The sequence below is a fragment of the Psittacula echo genome (assembly GCF_963264785.1).
Source record: "Psittacula echo genome assembly, chromosome: Z".
NCBI lineage: Eukaryota > Metazoa > Chordata > Aves > Psittaciformes > Psittacidae > Psittacula > Psittacula echo.
The window spans coordinates 102,113,493-102,136,581 of record NC_137742.1 but is presented as its reverse complement, the minus strand read 5'-3'; the positions used below and the strand labels follow the sequence as shown (position 1 = coordinate 102,136,581).

The 23,089-nt window shown below is 44.1% G+C and overlaps 2 protein-coding genes across 3 annotated transcripts in view; both read right to left on the bottom strand.

Annotated features, from left to right (window-relative positions):
• USP10 (ubiquitin specific peptidase 10) overlaps positions 1-1,691 on the bottom strand; it is a 51,470-nt gene extending 49,779 nt beyond the window's left edge. For both annotated transcript variants that reach the window (XM_080637019.1, XM_080637020.1), the window contains exon 1: positions 1,588-1,691. In XM_080637019.1, coding sequence (XP_080493145.1) covers positions 1,588-1,608 — 21 coding nt within the window. In that variant the 5' untranslated portion in view covers positions 1,609-1,691. The remainder of the gene's footprint in view (positions 1-1,587) is intronic.
• A 5,049-nt stretch (positions 1,692-6,740) lies between these two features.
• KLHL36 (kelch like family member 36) lies at positions 6,741-22,787 on the bottom strand. The gene is made up of 5 exons (XM_080638759.1): positions 22,525-22,787; positions 22,202-22,283; positions 17,341-18,414; positions 16,360-16,517; positions 6,741-10,187 (listed from the first exon to the last, which is right to left on the bottom strand). The coding sequence occupies exons 2-5, from the start codon at positions 22,259-22,261 to the stop codon at positions 9,632-9,634; spliced, it is 1,848 nt and encodes a 615-aa protein (XP_080494885.1). The 5' UTR covers positions 22,262-22,283; positions 22,525-22,787; the 3' UTR covers positions 6,741-9,631.
• Positions 22,788-23,089: the final 302 nt, after the last annotated feature.

The window sequence follows — 23,089 nt, the reverse complement described above, 5'->3', positions numbered from 1 at the left end:
TAACATGACTTTACAGGCTAGTTTTAATTACAGTTGCGTACTGCTTCACCATAAACTAAATCATCAGCTGAACTTCCTTGTATTTCAAGGTACATCAACTTAATTAAAGTACAGACACAAAAAAGTCCTTAATTCTTCTAAATCCAGAAAAAACAGCTGCAATGTAAAACCCCGTGTTATCCAACCGACCACATGCACTGCTGCCTAGTACTGAGAGTACTGAGGGGAGGGGAAGGCAGTGAGTAAAACAGCTTCGGAAATGGCCACTGACTTCTTTTGATATACGTGCATTCAAACTAGCATTCATTAGGAAAAGATGTCCAAAACGAACTGCATTTTCTCCACAGTAAAATAAAAACTGAACGATACAAAACTTTAGAACACTTTAAAATTTTAAGGAAACCTCAGAAACTGCAACTGTCCTCAGAACACTCACATTAACAAAACAACATCCTTCTTTTTTCCAAACATAAATAAATCAAGCTGGACAAGAAACGTTACTATAGTTTTCACCAATAAGGCTTTCGTTTATAGAAAAATCACTGTCAAGACCACTAGTGCACAACTTTATTAGACACATATCTCAACTGCCATTCACAAAAGCAGAACTCAGAATTAAAGCACAGCTTTATTTCAAACATTTAAATTTTATGGAAGGTACTTTCTATCATAAAAGACACGTTTTCTTAATAAAATCATCTTTAGTATGATCAAAGCTTTCTAAACTTTACTATTTGCTAAAACCAAAATTGTATGAAGTCTTGCAAAAATACACCTCAGTGCACCACATGCATAGCCCGATAACTTTGCTTTAAAGCTTTTGGGGACTGAAATCTTACAGGAAAGAAATAGTGAAGTTATCCCACTCAATCACTTGCTCTAAGCAGACACAAGATTATACCAGGAATCGAACTTTTAACTTCCACTGAAAAACTACCACAACCGCAGCTTTTCTTCTTCTACTCCACGCACACATCTTCTGGCTGCTTTAGTTAGTGGGAGACGGGGAAAATAGACACACATCTCCATGCACAGCGATCTTGCAACACTCAGCCCTTTGCAGCCCAATGCATTGAGATTTACTGAGTGTTTGGGCGGGGGGTGGCGGAAATTAGCCCACAAATATCCATATCCCCTTCTCATTATATACTCGTTTCTATCTGTCCCCCCCTCCAAAAAGGAATAAGCACAAGCTATCGCCTTTCTTCCCCCACATCCTCCCTCTGCGCTGGCTCAGACAGGGGCACAGCACCGGCTTCACCCCGCGAAAGCTCCGCATGCCGCCTCCGCCCCTCCGCTCCTTCGCCCCGCCGAGGCGCGGTGACACCGGCGCGGCTAAGGGGCGAGCCCCGGCACGCTAGTTCCCTCCGCGGGGCCGGCAGAGCGGGAGGCCGCCGTCCCGGCGGGCAGCGAGGCGGCTCCACCGCCCTCAGGAGATTCAATGAAGCTGCAGAATCACCCTAGGCCTAGTCCCAGCCACCACGCTCCCCCCCCTCGGCGAGCCGCGCCACGGGGCCCGGGGGCCCCTCGCGGCCCCTCAGGAGCCCCTGCGACACCCTGAGCCGGCAGCGCGGGGACGTGCCATACCTGCGCACCGTTGACCGCCATGGCGCTCCGCGTCCGTGGGGAGCTCGGCGTCTCCCGTGCGCCTCACGCTGCTGCCCCCGCCGCCGCCATTTTCTCTCTTGCACGCACCAGCCGGGCGGGCAGGCGGTGCGCACTGCGCCTGCGCACGGAGGAGGAGGGGCGTGGCGGGCGCGGCTCTGCGCCTGTGTGCGGGCCGGGCGGCGGTGGCCGCGCAGGCGCGGTGGCGGCCGGGGCCGCTGTGAGGTAGGGGCCCGGCGGCGGGGAGCGGGTTTGTTCCTCAGCGGGGCCGCCCAGAGGCGGGAGGATGGGCGAGGCGGCGCAAACCGCTTCGGTTTCAGCCCCTGGGCACCGGCTGGGCAGGGGGAGCTGCTGTGAGGAGGGCCCAGGCTAAAGAAAGCCGTCCGCAGGAGCCTGGTCTCACATCGCCGTTGGCTCCGGCCGGCCCTGTGGTACTGCAGTGAGGGAGAGCGGTGCAGGAGAAACGCAGCTGGAAAACTGCACGTAGCCAGGCTGTCTCAGAGGAATTAATGCAGGCTTCATCTCAAGAGGCTGTTAGAAGCCGCACGGCAGTGGTTGCTCCGGCAGGCAACCGTGCCCGTGTGAGGTAGAGTGAAGCTATCTCACGTCTGACCCAAATAACGAGTGGGAATGGGCTCATTGTTTATATCTGGGGAAAAAAACCCTCAAGTGACTAAGCCAATCTCATGATTTTGAGAGGACTGACTCATAACCGAATTCTGAAACCCCCAGGCGAGTATCCATTACATTAATTGCTAATTTACTCCTTTTTTTTTCTCTTTAAACTACTAAGTCCTGCAAAAGTCTTGTTCAGTTGGGATGCAAGTGGTAGGGAAAGTTTAACATTACCGTGAATGTTGAAGAGAAGAAAGGGAAATAAATAACTTTGTTTCTTTGGCTGCTGACTTTTTCTTGTGGAAAGAAGATTGATCCACTTCCCTCGGATAAGGACGTTTCCCTCTCGTTTTACCAAGTACAGCACTTCATGTGTGCTCATGACAGCGAATGATTTTCTGCATCGGCCTCTGTCGTTTTAGTAGGCACACCCATGCTGCCGCTCCCTTGTGTTTCTAGGAAGCGTCGCTGTTCTGTCCCAAGGCAGAGAACTAGCAGTAAAAACGGCTGTTTAATATGAAAGGAGAGGAACAAAAAAGGGAGACAAATGTATAGGCCTTTTGCATACAGCATTTCAAAGGTCTGAAACCCCCTCTCCCCTCGGGAGTCTCATTTACAAGGTAAATAAAGGAGTGAAAACCCTCATGTAGCTCATCCGCTTGAAGGCGAAATTCCCTTCTGCCCGCAGCGCTGCCTAAATAAAGAGGCTGTTTTTGCTGGAAAAAGCCCCTTCAAATGGCTGATATACAAATGAGAACAGTACTTCCCACTTGAAAGCTGGTTAATTCAAATGCCAATACTGCTAAATGCTGTAGCTGATGGCAGAAACTGACATGGGCATAAAGGCACTGTCTTGTAATTCAGCAACATTTAAAACACCTTCAAATATTATCCCATCTTAATACAGTTTCATTGTAAAGTCTCAATTTACCACAATATTTTGCAATAATGTAAATTTTGAAAGTTTTATTGTAAAAGGAAGCCTTATTGTTTTGCAGAAACTTACCTGCTGGGAAGTTTGCACCTCAGTTCTCTTTTATCATTCATTTTTGCCTTTTTAATGGTCTGTTACTGCATTACCACTTACTGCAGTGCTCAAATCAGTTTTCTTTATATCTATCCTTTATGCCAGTGGCCATGAATTACAGCTCACAAACAGCATGCTGTATTTCTGACTTCAAAAAAAATACTGTATTTCTTTCAGTTTATCCATGCTCTTAAGATTCATGGAGTAAAGCAATGTTCTTAACAACTTGGTACTGACTTAATTACTTTGTGAAGTGATCAACAACAAACGTGGTCCATGGCTGTGGAAATAAAGGGTTGTCTGATGTTAGCTAGTGAACTGAATAAGCTACTCCCAGGTTAGCTGCCTTCCAGTAACTGCTGTAATTGTTTTTATCCCACAGGAAATGCAAAGTGTTTGGGAATGGCTCAGCCTTCCAAATCAAACTCCTCACAATTTCGCTGGATAGAAAGACCTGTGCTCATGACAGCACCCAGGAGGTGAAGGATTTATATGTATGACTTTTCTGAAGCAACCAGGACCCACACATCTGTACTTTCAGGGTGGAGGAGAGTATCTTCCTGGAGTGTTGCAAGAACTGGTTGATCACTATGGGAGGTGTCCTTCTGTCCATGTAAAGATTCCTCCCAGTGCCCGGAGCTTTAGGAGCAATGAAGACTTTCTTCAGAGATGAAGAACTTTTATCCCAACAGTTTCTGAGCACAATAAGGGCTTTGCTACTTCTCTAGTCATTCAGGTAATGGGATTCAACAGGGGAAAAAAGAAAACAGCACTGTACTGTATTTTGGGAGATCAAGACTCAGAAAGCCAAGGTGGCTGCTGCACAGAGAAACCTAGAAACATTACTTAAAGCACCAAGAATCTAAGGGGCCATGGTGGTGCCAACCTGGAGCCCATAATGGCACAAAAACAGTGTTGGGGACGGAGCTCTTTTTCCTCTGCCCTCACCACTGCCTACAATAAAGAACTTACTGGCAGCAGCCATCTTCCCTGGTCAGCCTGCCAGGAGAAGTGTTTGCTTGTGGGTCTGTTGGCTCCTTGTATTTCAGGTTTTCCATTTAAAATGAGCCTAATCTAGGCCAGCGTCCCCAGAGGTGCTGTTGCTGCACCCTGCCAAACAAAGCTGCCACAAAGCTCCTCCAGCATGAGGTCCAAGAGGTGCCGTGAGCTCTGCTGGAGGCAGGTAGATGAAGCTGTTTTCACTGTGGTGATAGGGGCCCAAAGGCTGTTTGTTACATGATGTGGTGCCTGTGAGAAGGAACAGAAGTCACTGCTGAAAGAGGTCCCTTTTGCTTCTCATGGTTATAACAACGCATTTTTACAACCCTGATAAAGTGCTGCTTCTTCCTTTGGGGAACTTGCTTTGGTTCTTCTTGTTGAACCTCTTTTTTTTTTGGGACAGCTGCTATCACTGGATAGTCTCTCCTGAGGATTTCCTGAAGCCTTGTACTTTGGAGTACCCAGAGCACTGAAACAAGACTACAGAATAAGTTTTAACTTGCTGTGGCCTGAATTGCAGAGGCCAGAAGTGGGTGGACACAATAAGCCAAGTAGCAAAGAACACCAATAGCAAATGTTACATTCAAAAAATGCAGTAATGCAAACTTGGCTTCAAATTCTGGATTTCTAAATTTGCTGGGAAATTGTAACCAATAAATTTAATTTGTCAATGCAAGGAACTTCAGTATGGACCAGTTCAAGTCAGCCTGAAACAAATTTGAAGTCTGGGCAAGCCTTTAGTAGATCATGTGGAGGCTTGGCTCAGTATGTTCTGTGTTTCAGTTATCTATTCAGACCTCATGGCTGAATTATTTGTGACTTACTCATCCTTATCTTCAACATGAGCCTTCTCTCCTCTCATGCAATCATCTGTTTTAGGGCTGCAGTCTCAAAAAAGACCTGCAAGTCTATGTCTCACTTTCTTTTCATGTTCTGTCACCAAACCCATCAGGATATAAACAAAGGTACGTATTTTCCCAAAGCCACTCTGAGTTCCAAAAAGAGCCTGTGTGATGCTAAAAAATGCATGTGGGATCAACAAACCCGCTGCTGGGCTGTCTGTCTCTCACTGAATCATGGAGCTGTCAGAAGGGAAAAGGAAATACCTCCATCTGGACTTGGGATACATCAGCCCTGATCCAGTGCCTATGAGACAACTCGAAGCTATAAGGTCACACAGGGCTAATTAGCTTCTCACTCATTATTACATTAATGAGAACTGAAATATGACAAGAAGCCAAAATAAAATCTGTCACTTTAAAAAATACTGAATCCTAAACTGCACATGGAAAATCACTGGTATTTGGAGGAAAGCAGTCTGATCTTGTGGAGGCAGACAGACAGACAAAGAGACACTCAGGCACATTTGTCTCAATTTAACAAAAATATTTCCAGCTTCTTTCTCAAGCCTTCAGAACAACTTCATCACTTATGTCAGTGGTTTTTCGTTAAGGTATCTCTAGGGATTTATGTTATCTAACATTGGTGTTGCAGGCAGCAGCTTCTTGACAATGCTGATGCAAAGATACATGCATGGAAGTGTGGGAAGAGAAAACCTGAGGTTTTTGGTAGCTGCTCTGTGTCAGGTAAAACCAGCTTTCCTCACAATTTGGCAATAGGAGCCTTTCTAAAAGGAGGTAGGGCGGTACTTATTTCTCCCCAGAGCAGGAAGAAAGATCTGTGCTTCCTGGCGAGGCCTAAAACGTTTTATAGAGCTTGCAGTTGAAGGCAGGTGCAGGAGCCAGAGTGATTCCTTAGAAGCACAAACCCGGAGAATACGCCTTTTTTCTACCCATTTTAATTACTCATCCAGGGAGCTATTCAGTCCTCAAAAATCAACGTAGAAATCCACTTGTGTCATACATATTCTTTCATTTCTGCAGAATTCCAGCACACCAATTGCAGAGCAGTTCAGCACTTGGGAGCTCAACTTATTTTCAGGCATCATGTGCTGTCTCCTAACACTTCCTGAGTGATGACAAGCCATGTCTGGGTTCATAACATCCAAAATCCATGCTGCCAGACTGTGCTTTTGGCAATGCTGAACTGCTGTGGCTCTCAGAGGTGCAAATGGTAATAACTTCTTCATATAATAGTGGAAAAATGCTTACGGCAGCAAGAGGTATGGTACCCCAGTGGCCTCTGATAATGTGAGAGATGTCCCATACTCTTCTAGCCTCTGTTTTCAAAGGGATGATAAATGAACTGGGAAAAATAAAGCTTTCTTTGATGAGTACTGAGGTTCTATTCTGCCCCTGCAATTAAGTTTAAAGTTATGAAGTCTTAACATGTTTATCTACTCCCCATTAAGTGCTGTATTTGAAACCACTATATAAACTGGATGAGGTCTTTTGCTCACAGATGCGAAAGATGTGAAAAATAGTTTCTGACTGCCTGGTTTGGAGCACCATGCAGAAAAGGTGGATTAGCCAGAGAAGTTAATTTTCTGCTTCATGTTATTACATTTAGCTTCTGCCTCTTAAAATGTTTCCGCTATTATCAATGCCACTTAAACATAATTACAAAATTCCTTCTCCAATTTCTCAAAAAGGAAAGCCTCCCTTAAATCAATACACAAGTCAGATGGTGATGAATGCAATAGTCTAAACTGCATTTATTGTTTCCAGACATTAATGCAATACATAAACACATTAAAAGGGGAGGATATAGGAACAAGCAACCCATTAACAGAAACATTGAAATTTATGTTCTATACACATGAAAATATCAAAAAATTAAGCAGTTGTCAGTCAACATAGCAAGGATTACAGATTATAAAATAAACTCAAACAACTAATTAATGAGTTTGTCATAATCAGAATTTTTTTTTGTTTGCTTGGTTGGATTTAAATTTATTTTTAGGATAAAAAATAATAACCATTACCTCATGCAGTGTAAAAAGGCTTTAAAAGAAATCCATTAATGCAAATGAAAGACTAATTCCAGAGGCCTTTTTTAAAAAAAAAAAAAAAAAAAAAAAATCCTCAAGGGGTTTCACAAAAATAGTTTTCTTGAATCCTTTCTTAGAACTGAAGAAGAAACCTGTAACTTCCTTGCAGTCCAGAAACTTACTCAGAAGTACCTTTCAATACAAATATAGTCTTATAATGTGTGTAGGAGTTCTTTAATTTACAAGAGCTTCAAATGTGATTAAGTGCAAAAATGTTTTCTTAGTGTTTCCCAATTATTGAGGTAAATAGTTAAAAAATAATAAGAAAAGGAGGGTAGTGGGATATCAGCTGTATGTACACCACATGCAAATAAAGAAGGCAAATCTTAAATACGTAGTTATGGTGTATGAGGGAGATGTGAAAGAAGGATCAGGGAAGAAAACCAGCAACAATCAACAGTTCCCCAGCAGGACTTTAAACCAAAGCCCCTGCAGATCCCCACTAGTTGCAAATAAAGCATGTTTATCAGCACGTCTGGCGAGCTGGGCTATGGGGAAGAGCCTGTACAATAGTCACAATTACAGCGGACTGCCCGACAATGCTGAGAATGTAAATGCTGCTCCAACAGCTGCACCGCATCCCGAGCAACCACACAAAGACCAACAGAGCCATCAAATGATGAGCTCCTGATGGCAACAGGAGGGCCATGATTACAGAGCAGTAGCTTCTACAGTAAATAACAATATATGGCAAACAGGAGACTGAGTTAGCAAAATGCGGTATAAAAAAGTATAAAAGTTGCTTTTAAAAACTGCCTATAAAGTTCTCTTGGGAAGGAGGAATATTTAGTCTGCGGCATTATTACAATAACTGAAGTGGCTGTATCAGATTGCTGGTGATTGACTTCTTGTGAATCAGAGGTGCATTTGTGAAATGCCCCAGGGTGAATGCCTGAAAGCTGCCCAGACAGTCGGGGAATTTTAGTATCTGCAGCAGAATCAGCTGTGTTTGTAGAGGGTGGACTAACACTTGGGTCGGAAATCTCTCTACTTGGTATGCAGAGGATACTGTGACACAAAGGGTCTCACAGACGATTGTCAGTTCAGTCCCAATGTCTGGACCCCAAACACAGGCCCAAGTATATTTTGGGTTTCTGCCTTTTGAACCTGTCTTGCTGGGGAAGGTGTCTGGTTGCACAACTGCTGAGTGACTGGTGAGTCCCCACCAAACCCATCAGGAAAGGCTACTCTCAAGGAAAGACATTTTGAACTTAAAAAAAGGAGGAAAGTGTGAGCTATTAGCTCAGTTAAAAAAAACAAGTTGCTGTCCTTCAGGATCACCAAACCCCAGTTAATCATCCTTGGTTAATAAGCTTTTTGACAGCAAAGTTTAGTATGGGTTCCTGCTCACACTGGCTACTAGCCATGACTGCTGTAAGCCTTGAGTTAAGTGAGGTGGATCCCAGCTTCTACATCCTGTTAGGGCTAGGCAGGGATATCTTCCCACTTCAAGTCCACCTGAGGGATCCTCCTGCTACTTTTCCCCACTGTTACCCTATTTGGCAAACCTCAGACTTGCAGTGGGCTCTGAGTTCCATCTGCTTTGAAGCCTGAGGCAAATTGTGCAGTTTCCATCCAAATTCTCAAATCTTCTTTCAAGTTCTTCAATAGATTTTTTTTTTTTTTTTTAACTCAATCTCGGACACTGTTTAAAGCCCAAGGAAAACTTGCGTAGAGATGAAAAGTGCCACAACAAGGGATGCAAAAGTCATCTCTCCTTTCTCAGATTTCCAAGTCATAATGCTGTTGATTCAAGCCCCAGTCAATCCTATCTATTCTTCAGCTACATAGAAAAATCTTAAAGAGTACAGTGGAGTTATTTGCTTTTCAAGCTGATCTGACCTACGTCCAGCAAAAGCAATATCCTCTTTGAACACCCATGTGTTACAGAAATTTGATACGTACAACTCAAGAACATATTGTAAATGAAATATAACATTACAAAAAAAGAATAAAAATCAAGATTTACAACAGTGAAGATCTGTTTAATTTTCTCTTAGCAGCTGTTTCTAAATCCCTTTGAACTGCTCTGTAACTTCAAACCAGTCACTCAGTACTCTGCCTCCTTCCTCTCCCTTGATGTTATCAATTTAGCCACAGATTAAACCTTATTTTGAAAACATTGACATTATACAACTTATGTGGAAATGCCACAAGCCAAGAACTAAAAGACTGAGCCTTAACATTGAGGACAGCAGCACAACCTCTCTTGCCATCTCACCCCTTATAGAGTTTCAGAGTTGGGGTGTTTTTTTGTTTCTTTTGTTGTTTTTATCTTAACCATGAGCTTAATTCCCAAAACTACATTCAACTGTACATTTTATGAGGCTTCAGAATATCCCCCCCACACTCAAAAAGAATCAAGGTTAGATAGAAATTATTTAATACAAGGTCCTTTTAGAGCCCACCATCAAAGGGTGGTCATCCAGGAGTAGTCATCTTCCTCGATCTTGATGTTTTCTTGTTTTCGTCTTTTTCTTCTTGTCCTCTGTTTTGGGTTTCAACGCACAGACACATGCAGACACACCGGCAATTGCTTTGGGTAAGTCAGTTCCTTTGTACCACTTATTTTTCTCCTTATCATAAACCTGAACCGTTTTGGAGAAGACCGTTTCTTCCCAGCTGTAGCCTCCGAGGATGTAAATCTTTCCTTCCCAAACTGCCACCCCTGACTCACTGTTTGCTTGCAGAAGAGGAGCAACTCTGGTCCACTGGTTACACTGAGGGCTGTAGGACTCCACACTCAGAATGTCAAAGCGAGCCATGGTTTCTATGTTGTCATCGCTACCACCGATGGAGTAGATGTGGTCCTGTAAGGTGCACATGCTGTGCCACCCTCGGGCAACAATCATTGGCCTCTTCTCCTCCCAGACATCTGTGCGGTAGTCGTAACACAGCAGGTTTTTTCTGTAGGGGCCAATTTGGTAATCATGTCCTCCTGAAATGTACACAAATTCCTTGAAGACTGTTCCAGCATGGCCATAGGTAAACCTAGGACAGAAAATCAAAAACAATCTGGCTTAGTGCTTACGGATTTCACCAAGACAGACAGTGTTCAACAGAGACTGCTACTAAAGAACAAAATAAACAGTAACTAAAGACAAAGGAATCCTTGATCCTCTTAGCTATCAAGTAACTATTCTCATCCACAGCACTCCACCCTGCGCTGCAGAATGCTAAGGTATGACAATCACTTTTTAAGGCATCTTCTACAGTGTGTCATACAACAGAAGTGACCCATCCTGCTCTAGTTGGCATGGCCTTCACTCCGATTTTCCTGCTGCAATGTTTGGGTTGGATAAGTTTCAGAAGGTCAGAGAGGAAAATATCCACATTCAGCAAGGGTTTCTATGACAGAAAGAGGAAATAATCATGATACCTCTCAGACTTATCAGTAGCTATTAGCCAAGAAAACTACTGCTGCCTTCCCCTTTCACAGCAGCAGGATCACAAATCACATTTCTTACCCAATACTGTCCATGAGCCAGTGTATCTGTAGTCATGATACATACAAGTGTCCTCTTCATGAGTATCCCTGTTTTACCACTTCTATACAGGTAATAAACTTCTTTGGTCACCCCAAGACAAGGCAACAGACCTCGGTCAATCATAGCTCAGCGTCCACATTTTGAAACAAGACACAGAGATGGCAGAACCAACACGACATGTGCCATTTCCACAGGGCATAAAGAAAACTCCTTTGATCAGCTATAATAAAGCCACTACAAACCTAATTTTTGAGGCTTTTCTGTGACTTCACGCAAGGATATTCCCAACCAAACCCCTCTGAGCTCTTAGAAGTGGAATGCTACAGCCAAGGACAGCATCATCTTCTTTGAACATACCCTTCCTGCACATGCCTTTTTCCTTTTTTGGGGTGTGCAGGGTGTCAAAAGATGTAGATGCAGCACCAGCCACAGCAAACTGGCTCACACACTGGTACAAAGAGCCAAATTTTATACCCATAGCGCTGCAGAGCAATATACTCCTCATGCTGTACGCACCAGCTTCTACTACCATCCTTTGTAGTCAAGGATCCAAGACGACTCAATCTCTATGGCAGGCAAAAAGCTACATTAGCATTACTTTAGCCTGGAATGCTTTTGAACCATGTCTGAACATGCTTGAAACAATGTGTATAGAAGCCTGAGCTGGTTTTATTTTGCATGGTAATAGTTTCAGCAATGCAAATGGTATCATAAGCTCCTCCACACACCTAAGCACTAAGCACTTTTGTGCCAAAGGAAAAGGTGGAATAGAAAAGAAACCCCACATCTACCCCAAAAGCACAACAGTTCTGAGAGAAGCTGAAAAATGTTTATTATTCTAGATGCCTACAGAAGCTTCTGATCCCTTACTGGTGTATGAATCAGATCTTTTAACAGGCTCCTGCTACTAGAAACAGAGAAATGCTTGACACATTTGGCTTAAGAATGCTGAGTGACCAGAACAGACCTTTCAACTACAGGGGCTGGAGCCCCATCCCTGGAGACCTTGCAGAGATTACTTCAGAACTGTACTGCTTCTTAGTCACACAGGAAAAAGAAAGTGAGAAGAAAAAGGGAAGACTAAGCATAGTTATGAGACTTTATCCCAAAAAGCAACTCAAAAATTCCACAGCTCACAATCTCCCTAACCATGGAAGCACATAACTCACGTTCAGTGCTCCTCTTTGACATGACATACCCTGAGCAATGCTCTCCAGTTTTCACACCTCCCAGAAAAGCTGTGGCAGGTGAAGTGTGCATAGCTGCTGCTCCACCTTGTTTGTGGTCTCTTATGGACAAGAACCAGAAGCTTATGTCTCCAGTGGCACCTAGTGTGGTTGCTGGAATCTTTGGCTTCCCTATATACCCAGGGATGGGTCTTAAGAAGTAGACTGCCTATCTGAGAAGTGGAATGGACAACTTGAATTAGTCTCCTTTCTCAAATTGCAACAGATTTTAAACCCACATCTAACCAGCAAGCCACCTGGAGGACATGCAGCATGCTCCACTGCAGAGGCAGCGTCAAGTAACATATGGTTTTGAGGAGCCAAGAGAAGAGTGCAATGACATTGGATCCAGCACAAAGCCCAGGATTATTGAGCTGCTGATAACAATCACATTACATTCACCATTTTAATTAAAATTAAAAATAAATGGCAGCAAGTTAAAGAAAACTTCAGTGACCTCTGTTGAAGTTTTGTTTTCCTACAGTAATTGCAAAGTGGAGTTCTGTAGAGGTAAACAAGAAACAGACATTCTCTCTCAAGCACATGAAATGCAGTCTAGCATAGACAGCTACAGAAAAAGCTGATGCTTTTTGCCGCAATCAGTGGCTATGCCTAGTGAACAGCAATAGCTACAAAAGTAATCTGAAAGAAGCAATCATATCTGAAGCATCAAATCGACCATCAATTTGTTATTTTTCAATTCAGGGAGATTACTCATTGAAATATGCTGGAGGTGTTTCACTTTGCCTGACTTTTGAAAAGCTCATCCAAAATTGTACATACCCTGCTTCACATTTATAGAAAATGGAATGAAATATAATACACAAGTTGAAAACAATCAATAGGGATCCTCTCTGCAAGCCCATGGCATTTCTAAACACAAAACACGACAGAAAACTTCAATGCAGTGGGTACAGACATCCTCCAACAAAAAGAATCAAGCGTTCTCCAGCATTACCAGTAAGAGTGATCAGAAGAAGACAGAAGCATTAAGGGGAGTTTCAATTTAGAACTGCTGCTAGAGCCAGTTCCGATTCTGAACGACTTACGCAATACAGCACTGCAAACTTACAGTTTCTGACCCAGTAACACCATTCAGTAAATGCTAAAGAATCTACCACTTATTTTCTTGCACAGAAGAACACTTGGCCAGGCTCGATAAAGCTTTGGGAATCCCCTGCTCCAACCAAAGTCCAGGCAAGCTGTGGTTGCTCCGAATCTCAGTGTCCACCTGCTGCAACCCTGCGAGGTTATTCATGACACAACTAGCAGAGCAGATACCATCACTCCTTCACCTGTCCCAACACATATCCTCTCACAACTGCTTTCAGTTGTTCTGCCAAACTTTAACCCAGGGGCACTCAACTAATTTCACTGATGTCTGCAGCAGGCTTTTTTTCATGGTCTATTCAAGATGAGAACACATTGCACCAACTTCTGTTCTGCCAAGCTTGTCAGCCACTGCTGTTCCCTTCCGGGCTAGAAACTATGGCAGCAAATGCTCCCAGAGAGCCTGGGAAAATGGTGAAAACAAAACACAGGACCTCTCTGAAGAATGGGAAAAGTATCCCACAACCAAGGACCCTAATGAGAGTCAGGCAAAATCACTTGTAGCAGACTTGAACCAGGTCCACCCTTCAGATAGCTTGCCTGAAGTTTTCCACAGTAAGCATCTGCCTCAAGAGGCTGTGTTTTCTTCTCCATTAAGACAGCAGTACCTCAATCAAAACAGCTCAGCTCCTTCCAGGAAACTGACTAGAGAAAACAGCGTGTTGGTTTGACCACGTTGGGTGGGAAGAGGGTAGAGGGAAGAAGAGACAAAAAAGAGCTTGCAAAGCTCTTTAGGGGAGTGTGACTGTGCCTGGGTAGAGCAACATGGACACAGGATTTGGCAGCAGGCAGGAGGCATGTATCAAGAACGCAACCACAGCCTTTCCCCTGGAAGTCTCCACAAACACGGTGAGCTATAACCCTTGGGAAGAAAAAAATTAAACCCTTTTCTGGATGCTCAGAATAGAAGCTGTAACAAATATAACCTTCGAGAGTCCGACCCCACACAGCTCAAATTGAACTATACAAGCCCTCACACCAGAATGACCTCAAGATGTGCCCATCACTCCAGGGAATGGTCTTCTATGAGTCTCTGCCCTGGTTCTGGTGGCCATGCACTCAAGAGGACAAAAGAACCCTCATGAAATACAGGAAACAAGGCAGCTATAGAGGCAGCTATGATGGGACATGCTTCATCAGGCAATAAGGATTGGAGATTCTGATTTCCCCTATGTGAGGGGAAATGCTGGTAGAATAGGGCTGGGGAAAATGTTATTTGAGTTAAAACAGTAACTCAAATCAATCTGAGGAACAAAAGCATGTGATGGGGAGAAAAACAGCTTGGCTCAAGGGCATGTTGAAGGGAAGGTAGGAGTACACAGAAGGAGCTGCAGCTAAGGTGCTTTCTTCTGGTCTTGAATAGAGCGCAAATTTCGTTCTTATGCTGCCTGCACTGCCTGCAAACCCATGTGAGGTACATCAGGAAAGGTACATTCCCAGAGCTGCTCCCCTCTCAGAGCTCAAGCAGCCTGGTGCTGCATTCAGAAAGGTTTCTTCCTTTGTCCACCTCAGCACTGATTTTTGTCTTTTGCAACCTTCATAATGTATGTTTTGCTTTACTCTTTTTGTGCAGGGAAGTGGTTGTTGCAAACAATATGCTGCCCAAGGCAAGAGTTCTCCAAAAGAACAAAGAGGGCTGAAAAGACAGAAAAGCTGAAGGTACTAAGTGTCCATTAAGATCTAACTAAAGACATATTAACATGCAAGAGAGCAGCTGCAGGAAAGTCTGGGACACTATCTATTTCCCTAGAAACACTTGAGCTGGCTCAAAGGACAGTTAGCATGGGATGAGGACAGAGCAGGCAGAAAGAAAGGATGCCAAACTATGTTTTTGGGATGCAGCAATAGCTTAAAACAGTCACTGCACAGCCCAACCCTGCAGCTTAGTGACCAGCCAAGTCAGTTTAAGTGGGGTCTATCCCATAAGGGGGATTTTTGCCTAGTCCAAGTGGATCAGCTATGCAATTGAATGAAAAATTAACATGCCCTGTGTCCAAGTTCACTTTTATATGCTGCATCTGTAAAATTCCCAAAGCCAGCACTCAGGTAGCCAGAGGAACATGCAAACTGCGCCTTTTTGGACAGCTTGCAGTCTGGCTGCTTAAGCCAATTGTGCAAGATTCCCCAGGATCACTGTTGAGCAAAAACATCCATACCTGTTCTAAAGTTATTTTTCTAACAGGGCAGTGAGGTCACATCTACACTTCTTAGAAAAATGTTTAGAAGAAGAGTGGTGCTACAATTTCTATGAGATGCTACTGGCATCTCACAGGTCACTCCAGTTAACAGTAAGGCTTAGAACTGAAGATGCTCTTGTACAAAGCTTCTCAGGAAAATGATTGTGTTGTTTAGCCTTGACTGCTCAATCTGCCTGCGTGAGCAGAAATGAAGTGGATAAATGCACCCTGGTTCTGAAGAGCACTCGAGCCCAGCTGTTAGCCTGGATCACACTCGCATTGCAGCACCAGCCCAAAATAGAACTGAGTAACAGGCGCCTCTGACTCTGCAGCTCTGCAGCTGAGGGAACAAGGGAAAGAAGCCTCAACTCAGAAATGAGATGGCAATTATCTTGTTCGTGATGCCATTAACAAAGCAAGTGCTGCTGCTGCTGTCGTGGGTTTCAGACAAGAAAACACCATCCACATAGCCAATACTCCTGTAATTTCCATGGATGTCAACTGTTACTAAGCCTGAATAGCTCTCTGCAAATTAAATGCTATCCTACAATTCTTATGAAGTCACCACTCACATATTGATTCAAAATACTAGCAATGTCCTGTGCTGCTGTTACAAGAAGAGCTGCGGTACTAAAGCCTCTAGGAAGTAGAACAGCTAAGTTTTAACTCAAGCTGAGAGAAAGAGAGGTCACATTTGCCAGGGTTACCTATTTCCAATACAGGTCAACGTGGTTTAACTGCAACAGCCAACCTGAGCAGCCAGAAACATATTACAAGGAAAACCATCACACCAAGGTGACAAAGTAAGGCCAAATGAATTATAAAAGCCTTTGCTCAAGACCTAAACAGTGCCTCTGAGAAGATTCAGTTCCTTGTGACCTCAGGAAAAACATTTTAAGAATAGTGGAGCAGAATGCTGAGAACTCTCCCTCTTATCCTTCAGACTTATCTCAGCATAAGTATTACAGCCAACCAAGCTGACATGAGGCATGCTGTCATGGAAGAGCTGGTTGCTCAAATACCAAATGCTGATATGGTTTGTTACTTGCAGCTACCATGTTGGTTTCATATCCCCTCACCTCTTTTCTAGGGATACACATTCATCAGCTCCGTTTACAAGTGTTCTTCAAACAGAGGATAACTTCCCAAACATGTCTATTACCTGGGCAAGCCTGCTATGTAGGACCATGAATCCTTCTGAGGACTATAAGTTTCGACTGAAGAAAGTGCTCCATTTTCATTCCTGCCACCAACAGCTACCAGCATGTCAGTAACAGCTCCCAGGTAGAAATCTACACGGCGCTGTCTCATGGAGGCAACCTGTCAAAAAGAACAACATACTGATATCTTCTGGTAAGCAAGCTGACTGAAGTATATTCATGTCTAAGAATAGAATAGCTCCTTTTCCCATTTATTTGGAAAGAAGAGCTACTGGTTTTGACCATTATATTCATAAAATACTTTTTGTTTTTCTGCAATAGCATGTTACATAGCATTCATTTCCAAAAAAGGGAACAACAGGAAGCATTTAAGAGGCAGATTACTCTATAAATTTTGTCTTACATAGGCTTCCTTCCAAAACTCTGCAAGAAACATATATTGGAATCACTCAAAACCACAACTGAATCACATTGGATGATTGGTTCATATGGGGATCTGCACTGACGGCAGGGTTTTACAGCAGACTGGAAGTGAATAGCTTGTTCTAAGAGATGTTTCGTACAGGGACACTGGACAAGAATCAAAGACATTCTTTTTACATCAGACCCAGTTTTGATTTAGTTGTGTGTGCTCCTGCTTGAGATAGATGAGCTAAAGAATCACCTCTCCAAGTCCATTGTAGCATTAGTCCCAAAGTACTCTTAGGAGTTGGAGGTGGATGCTGACCAAGAATTTCACAGATAAGGCATCCAAATCTCAAGTGAAGTTGAAAATCTGCCCCAAACTCTTCTGCTGTGTGTGTACACAAAGAACCCACAAAGGATTCAAGTAGCTGGTTTTTTCAGCTTAAATAGCTTTAATTTCTATTTGCAAGTGTTGCTATGTTGGCTATTCTAATGAACCCTGTCCTTCCACCAGAAAGAAGAAAACACTCTAAACATAAAGGACTTTAAACAGAGAAATAAAACAGCTTGAGTCTCACCTTTATCCACTGGTTACAGCGGGGATCATACCTATATAGCAGATTTGAAGCTGCATCCCCTCCATTGTCTCTTGAAAAGCTGCCTCCAGCTATGAAGATGAAGCCTCCCAAGACTGCAACACAGTGGTGACTTCGTCTGGCTGGGAGAGGGGTCTCTGCTACCCACTGCCCATTTTTGGTGTCCAGGAAGCAGGTATCATCACTCAGTTCCAGGCAGCGCTCCGAAACCTCCCCACCTACAAAGAGGAGCCTCTCCTCGCAGGTCCTCAGAGCTGTCCGCTTGTTCTGCAGCACTGGCTGAGCTGTGACATTGTTGTGATAGTGCACTGCCTCTTCTATGAACCCCTCACAGTTTGCTTCTTTGGGAAGAAGAGAGCAAACAGCAGGCTTGACTCGGTGGAGGAGATCACTTTTAGGTATCAAAGGAAAATGAATGTTATCCAGAACCTGGTATGCCTCATTCTCCCTTTCCGGGTACTGGGTAAGCCACTGCAAGGCAGCCTGCAGCAAGTCGTGCTCACACTCCTGCTGCACGTTGCTGCTGTTCAGGTATTGGCATAACTTCTGCAAGGAAATGTTCTGCAGGAAGTCCGGAGTGAAAGACAGTGTGCCGAAGTTCTGCAAGATGAAAGAATCAATGTAGGAGTCAAGGCGCTTCAGGTTGTAAATAGAGGCCAGCTCTTGCAGGTACAAGTAGTTCTCCTCGCTGACTTCATTCTCCAGGTACTCGCAGCAGAAGTCAACCACCTTCCAGATCTGCAGTAGGTGAGCTGTTTCAAGCACATAGTCGATATTGCCTCCATCTAAAGACAGCTCACTGCCATAAAGGAAATCTACCACAGCCTTAAGTCCAATGTAAGAGGCCCCAAAAAGTTCTACCTCTTTTTGGTGGGCTTCTCTCATACCAATGGTGAACATAGAGTTGAAGTAGTCGCTGCAAACGGCGAGGAGGTTCCGATGGGCAGGGACTCTCTGTTCATCCACCACGAGGACAATGTCACAGAAGAGGCCTTGGTGCCTCTGCTCATTCAGGCTCTGAAGAACCAGACTGGAGTGGTCATCCCACCTGTATACCTGGAATGAACAAACACTATTAGGCGGGTGTTATCTTCACCAAGATAAACTTCAGTGTGTACAAAAGCGTCTCCCCATCAAATCACTCTAAAAAGCTCACTTGTGATGCACATTTCTGATTAATTCTGATTGAAGCAGTTGGCAAGCAACATAGTACAAGCACCCAAGCCCCCTCACCTTCACTTTGAAAGGCCTATGCAGACTTTCACTGCTTCCTACTCCCCTTATATATATAATTTACTCCCACCTCCTCCACAGTGCTGCATCTAAATCTCTTTCCTGATGATTTATACAAGCACAGTTTTCTGAAACTCTTCCACTCATTGTCTTCGAGACATCTTGCTGACATTTCCTTTCTTACTTGTCCCCCAAATGACTCCTTACAGAGTTCTTCTCAACTGGGTTACTCGCTAAATGTATTGTTTGGGTTAGTGCTTGTTTGACAGCTACCCCCTCTTAAATCTCTTCAGAACTCTGCATTTCCAAGTTTGTTAGGGTAAAATCTCTCTTTCTTTCTGTGTTATTACACGCACACACACTGCATTAAAAAATAATAGCTGTTTATTTATGTGCAAAGCCACACATGTGGATAAGTTATTCCCGTAAGACTTCTACTTGCTTCCAGAAGCCAAGGTAATCATATTCATTAAAACAAAACCTAAGTATTTTTCTTTTAAAGAAAGGGGAAAATGCCCCCAGAACAGGTCCATTAAGTGTTCCTATGGGATGCCTCTGGTCCAGACATTCTTTCCACCAACTCCGTACATGCCACAGAGCTTTTGAGGCAAACAGCATTTGCCTCTTTCTCACAGACTCGCATCACTAGTCTTAAGAAGAACAAAAATGGAAATGTTTTGTTACCCCCTGAATGTCCTGCAGAACACATACTGAAGGGGCTGGTCACCCCAGTATGTCAGGCAATGCAGCTTTTAGGGCCTTCCTTCCAGAGGACTGGAATGCTTGATGGTACTGTCAGCTACTTTGTAAAATCTCTTAATAAAAGTCAGCTTAAGTTAAATGCAAATACATAACTTTAATTACCAAATCCAAACCAGGCAGAGTTGCAGAGCCTGTAGGAACACGCAAGAGAAACGAAAGGAGGTGGAAAGGAAGCACATCTTTAAGTTAGCTCTGAACACTTCTGGCTTTAAGACCCTGGCTCTTGTCCAGTTCTATACCCTCAGGCTGCATTCCCTGAAGTGACATCCTGAAAGTCACCTCAGCCCATGGCAAACCTTCACACAGATGACTCGAGGTCTTTTCAAGGCTCTCAGGCATTCAACCTTTCCCTCACACGAAACTGTTGCTTCTCCTAGAAACCCTTAACTATCCGTGGCTTTCCTGGCTTCCCAAACAGAAAGCACATGATTATTGCTGTCTGGCTAAGCCATTAATGGGTTGGTTAAACCACGGTGAGACAACCTCCTACCCTGGGTGGGAAAGGTTCAAGTTGTAGAGTCAAGTTTTCTCCCCTGCATGCAACCCTTGTTTCAGATACGTGCTTTGTATATATAATTTGGTAATTGTGCTTCTATTTGATGAGATAACCAGGATTTAGGCACGCAGCTCACCACTGGCCAGACATGATGGCAGCCAATCTTCCCAAGCTAACACCAACACTGGGAGCCTCATTTCTTATGTCTGCCTTTTAGCAGTCAGTGGTACAGTGACAGGCATTCCACCAATGGTGAGATCCAGATTAATAACCAAATGTGCTGCTGTTAGCGTGATAGCCCAGTTAGTTTTGCTTATGCTCTTCTCTAAACAATGGAGACCAAGCTGCCAAAAAGCCTTCTGTTGGAGTAGCTTTGTATATGCCAGGGTACAGAGTTACACCAATGTAAGTGAAGAAGCTTCAATAATTATAAGTTTCCTGGGCAAAATCTTTTTAATTTGCCTTATACTCATTGCCTCATCAGATCTCTGAACCTAAAAAGAGATTTATGGCATAAACAACAAAGTAACTTTGACTGAGAACTGAAACTGCCAGACATCTGTCTCAGAAAAAAATCTGGGGCTTAAGGACTGTAAAGTATTTTATCTTCATTTTTTGAGGTTGAGAAAGGTGGCATCATACAGCAGCCCAAGCAGAGACGAGGGGATGGAGGAAATGGGAGGAATAATAAATATGGCAAAGGACAAACCACTGATCTGTGGCAACTATGATAAAGGACAGTGGATGAGCAGACAATAACTAACATGTTATAGCACTCTCTTGTGCATCTGCCTCCTGGAGGACAGTTATTGGATTACATATTCCCTCTTGTCTCTGTAAATTGGCTGATCATTTCTCTCTAATATTCTCTTAATACACTACCATGTATAACAAGATTACACCAGAACATAAGATTTGCCAGAGATCCCCATTTACTTGGCTGGATGTTGAGTAAGCAGCAGCATCCTTACTGCAAACACACCCCATAACTTGTACTCCTAAAAGCCTTTTTGCCATGTAGAACTGCTGCTACTTCAGGAATCAAGCATCAAATCATGATGTATGGCGTTGGATGGCCTCAGAATACATTAGCATGTTTCAGCCTCTTACCAAGTTCATTTGTTCAGTGAGCAAGTGACAGAAGCTGAAAGCTACATGCTCCAGAACCCACACTAGTTTTATACTAAACATGAACATCTTTCTCAAGCTATTTATATTCTGTAGAGCAGCTTTAGCTTCATCCAGTAATTCTAAGTTTAACAGACAGTGACAGCTGCTGTCTCAGCAAGAAAATAAAACAATGATGTCTAGTTAATTAATTTTTAATGTGGTGAATTATTATTACATTCAGAATAAACCACTTAAATGGCAGACAGGATCAGCGCTGAAGGACAGATTACACTGGCAGGGATGCATTTAAAAATTAGCCCTATTTATCTTTTATCCATCGTATCAGAGCAGTGTTTTAACTTCTTTTCAGACTCAAAGATCTAATTTTTTTCAGATCGTTAATGCAGTACCACTACCCATCAGTGATGTAAGAGAAAATGAGGTTTGTTTCACTTAGCTTTTGTAAGACAGATACAAGCACTGGAAGCTTCTCTTTTCTAGATGTTGGTAGTACAAGGTATTTGCTGTGCAGCTTCTGTAACCTACTGCTCACCCCGGAACAGAAAAGCAGTTTCTACTGGCATGAAACAAAGTGAACATAATAATTGCAGCTGATATCAACATCTTATATGCCTTAGGCCATCATTCTTGTGACCTGCATAAAGACCTGCCTAAGGTGGACTTCTGCAGATTCCCAACTAAAATCAATGTATTTGTGCTATGCAAAGAAAATGAGCCTCAAAACTCGAAGAAACCATCGTGAGTTCACTGGAATAACCCCTATTTGCAGGATCTAGACTCAATTTCATCTGAATCTAAATCTAAGGAGCAATCTCAGGTTTGCCTGTGTCTTGACTGGACTTTGTGAGATAGATCAGCGTGAAAAATCCCCAAAATAAATGCATTGCCTTCAATGACGGAATTTCTGGTGCAGCGAAAACACTGTGCTGCGATGATGTGGGTTTCTTTTCCGAGTTATGAGTCACAACGAGCAGATGCCCATTTGCTGCTGATTTTTCCTTTTTTTTAAAAAAAAAAAAAAGAAATCCCTGGGTAGCAACTTTTTCTACCAAAATATTTGAGCAAGCAGATCACCATTTTCATACCCCTTTTTAAACCTCTCAATATCCACGTTCCTCCAAAACATTTCGTTTCAAGGAACAGCCTTTACTACACACACACCCGATCCTTCTTGTTATTTGTGTAATTTGGGGTTTCTTTTGCAACACAAAACATACAAACCTTTGAGGACTCGCTTATCTTGTGTGGACGACAGATCCTGGTTTGCCTGGTTCCCTCCATGACAGCCGGCTCCGCAGTACTTCTGCAACAAAAGCAAAGCTGTTAGCAGCATACCAATCCTTTCCGGCTGCTGAAACCACGGCGTGATGAATAAGTTAACAGTTAAGAAGGCGTGCACACCCTAACCTGAATATCTGGGTTAAAAAAGGATGGGTTTATCGCTGCCTGGTGATGTTATTAACGCTCGGTTGTGTCAACAAGTTGGCTGTTGGGGTATAACCAAAGCTCACCGCGTGTACGACTGATGGAACTCATTTACTCACCAGTGCTCGCTACAGCGGGCAGAGGCAGGACCGCTTCCCCCTCACAGCCAAGCCAGGACACGCTTCACCCCCAGCCGACACCGGGCCTCGGGTATCTCCGGCACGGCCCCGGCCGCGCATCCTCATCGCGCTGCGGCAGCCGCACCGGCCGGGTCCACCGGGGCGGAAAAGAGGGAGCGGGAACGAAGCGGCAGCGCCCGAGGGGAAGGCGCCTCGGAGCCGGCTCGCAGCGCCCGCAGGACCAGGGGAGCACGGCAGCAGCACCGGACACCCTCCCCTCAGGGCCGGCACAGGAAATGCCGCCGGTCGGAGCGGGGCGGGACCAAGGCGGGGCGGGAAGCGGCGCCGGGGGAGGTGACCCCGCAGGCAGCAAATGGCGGCCGGGCTGTGGGCCCGCGGGGTTCGGGGTGTTCCCTTGTCGAGCAGCGGTGCGGCGGTGATGGGGTGCGTGTGATAACGGCACAGCGAGCAGCCCGCTGCCGTGCCGTCTGGTTTACCTGGGTGTGAAGCTTGTCGGACCAGCGCAGCCTGCAGCCGGCATCGCTGCAGCAGTGCCTGCTTGCTG

What these genes read in the sequence shown, in the direction of transcription:
- KLHL36 (XM_080638759.1), bottom strand. Translation starts at nt 22,261, where the DNA reads ATGGAGGGAACCAGGCAAACCAGGATCTGTCGTCCACACAAGATAAGC. An exon ending in AGATAAGCGAGTCCTCAAAG is followed by an intron (nt 18,415 to 22,201) that starts GTTTGTATGTTT and finishes TGTTCATTCCAG; the next exon opens with GTATACAGGTGGGATGACCA. An exon ending in GCTGTAACCAGTGGATAAAG is followed by an intron (nt 16,518 to 17,340) that starts GTGAGACTCAAG and finishes TCTTTTTGACAG; the next exon opens with GTTGCCTCCATGAGACAGCG.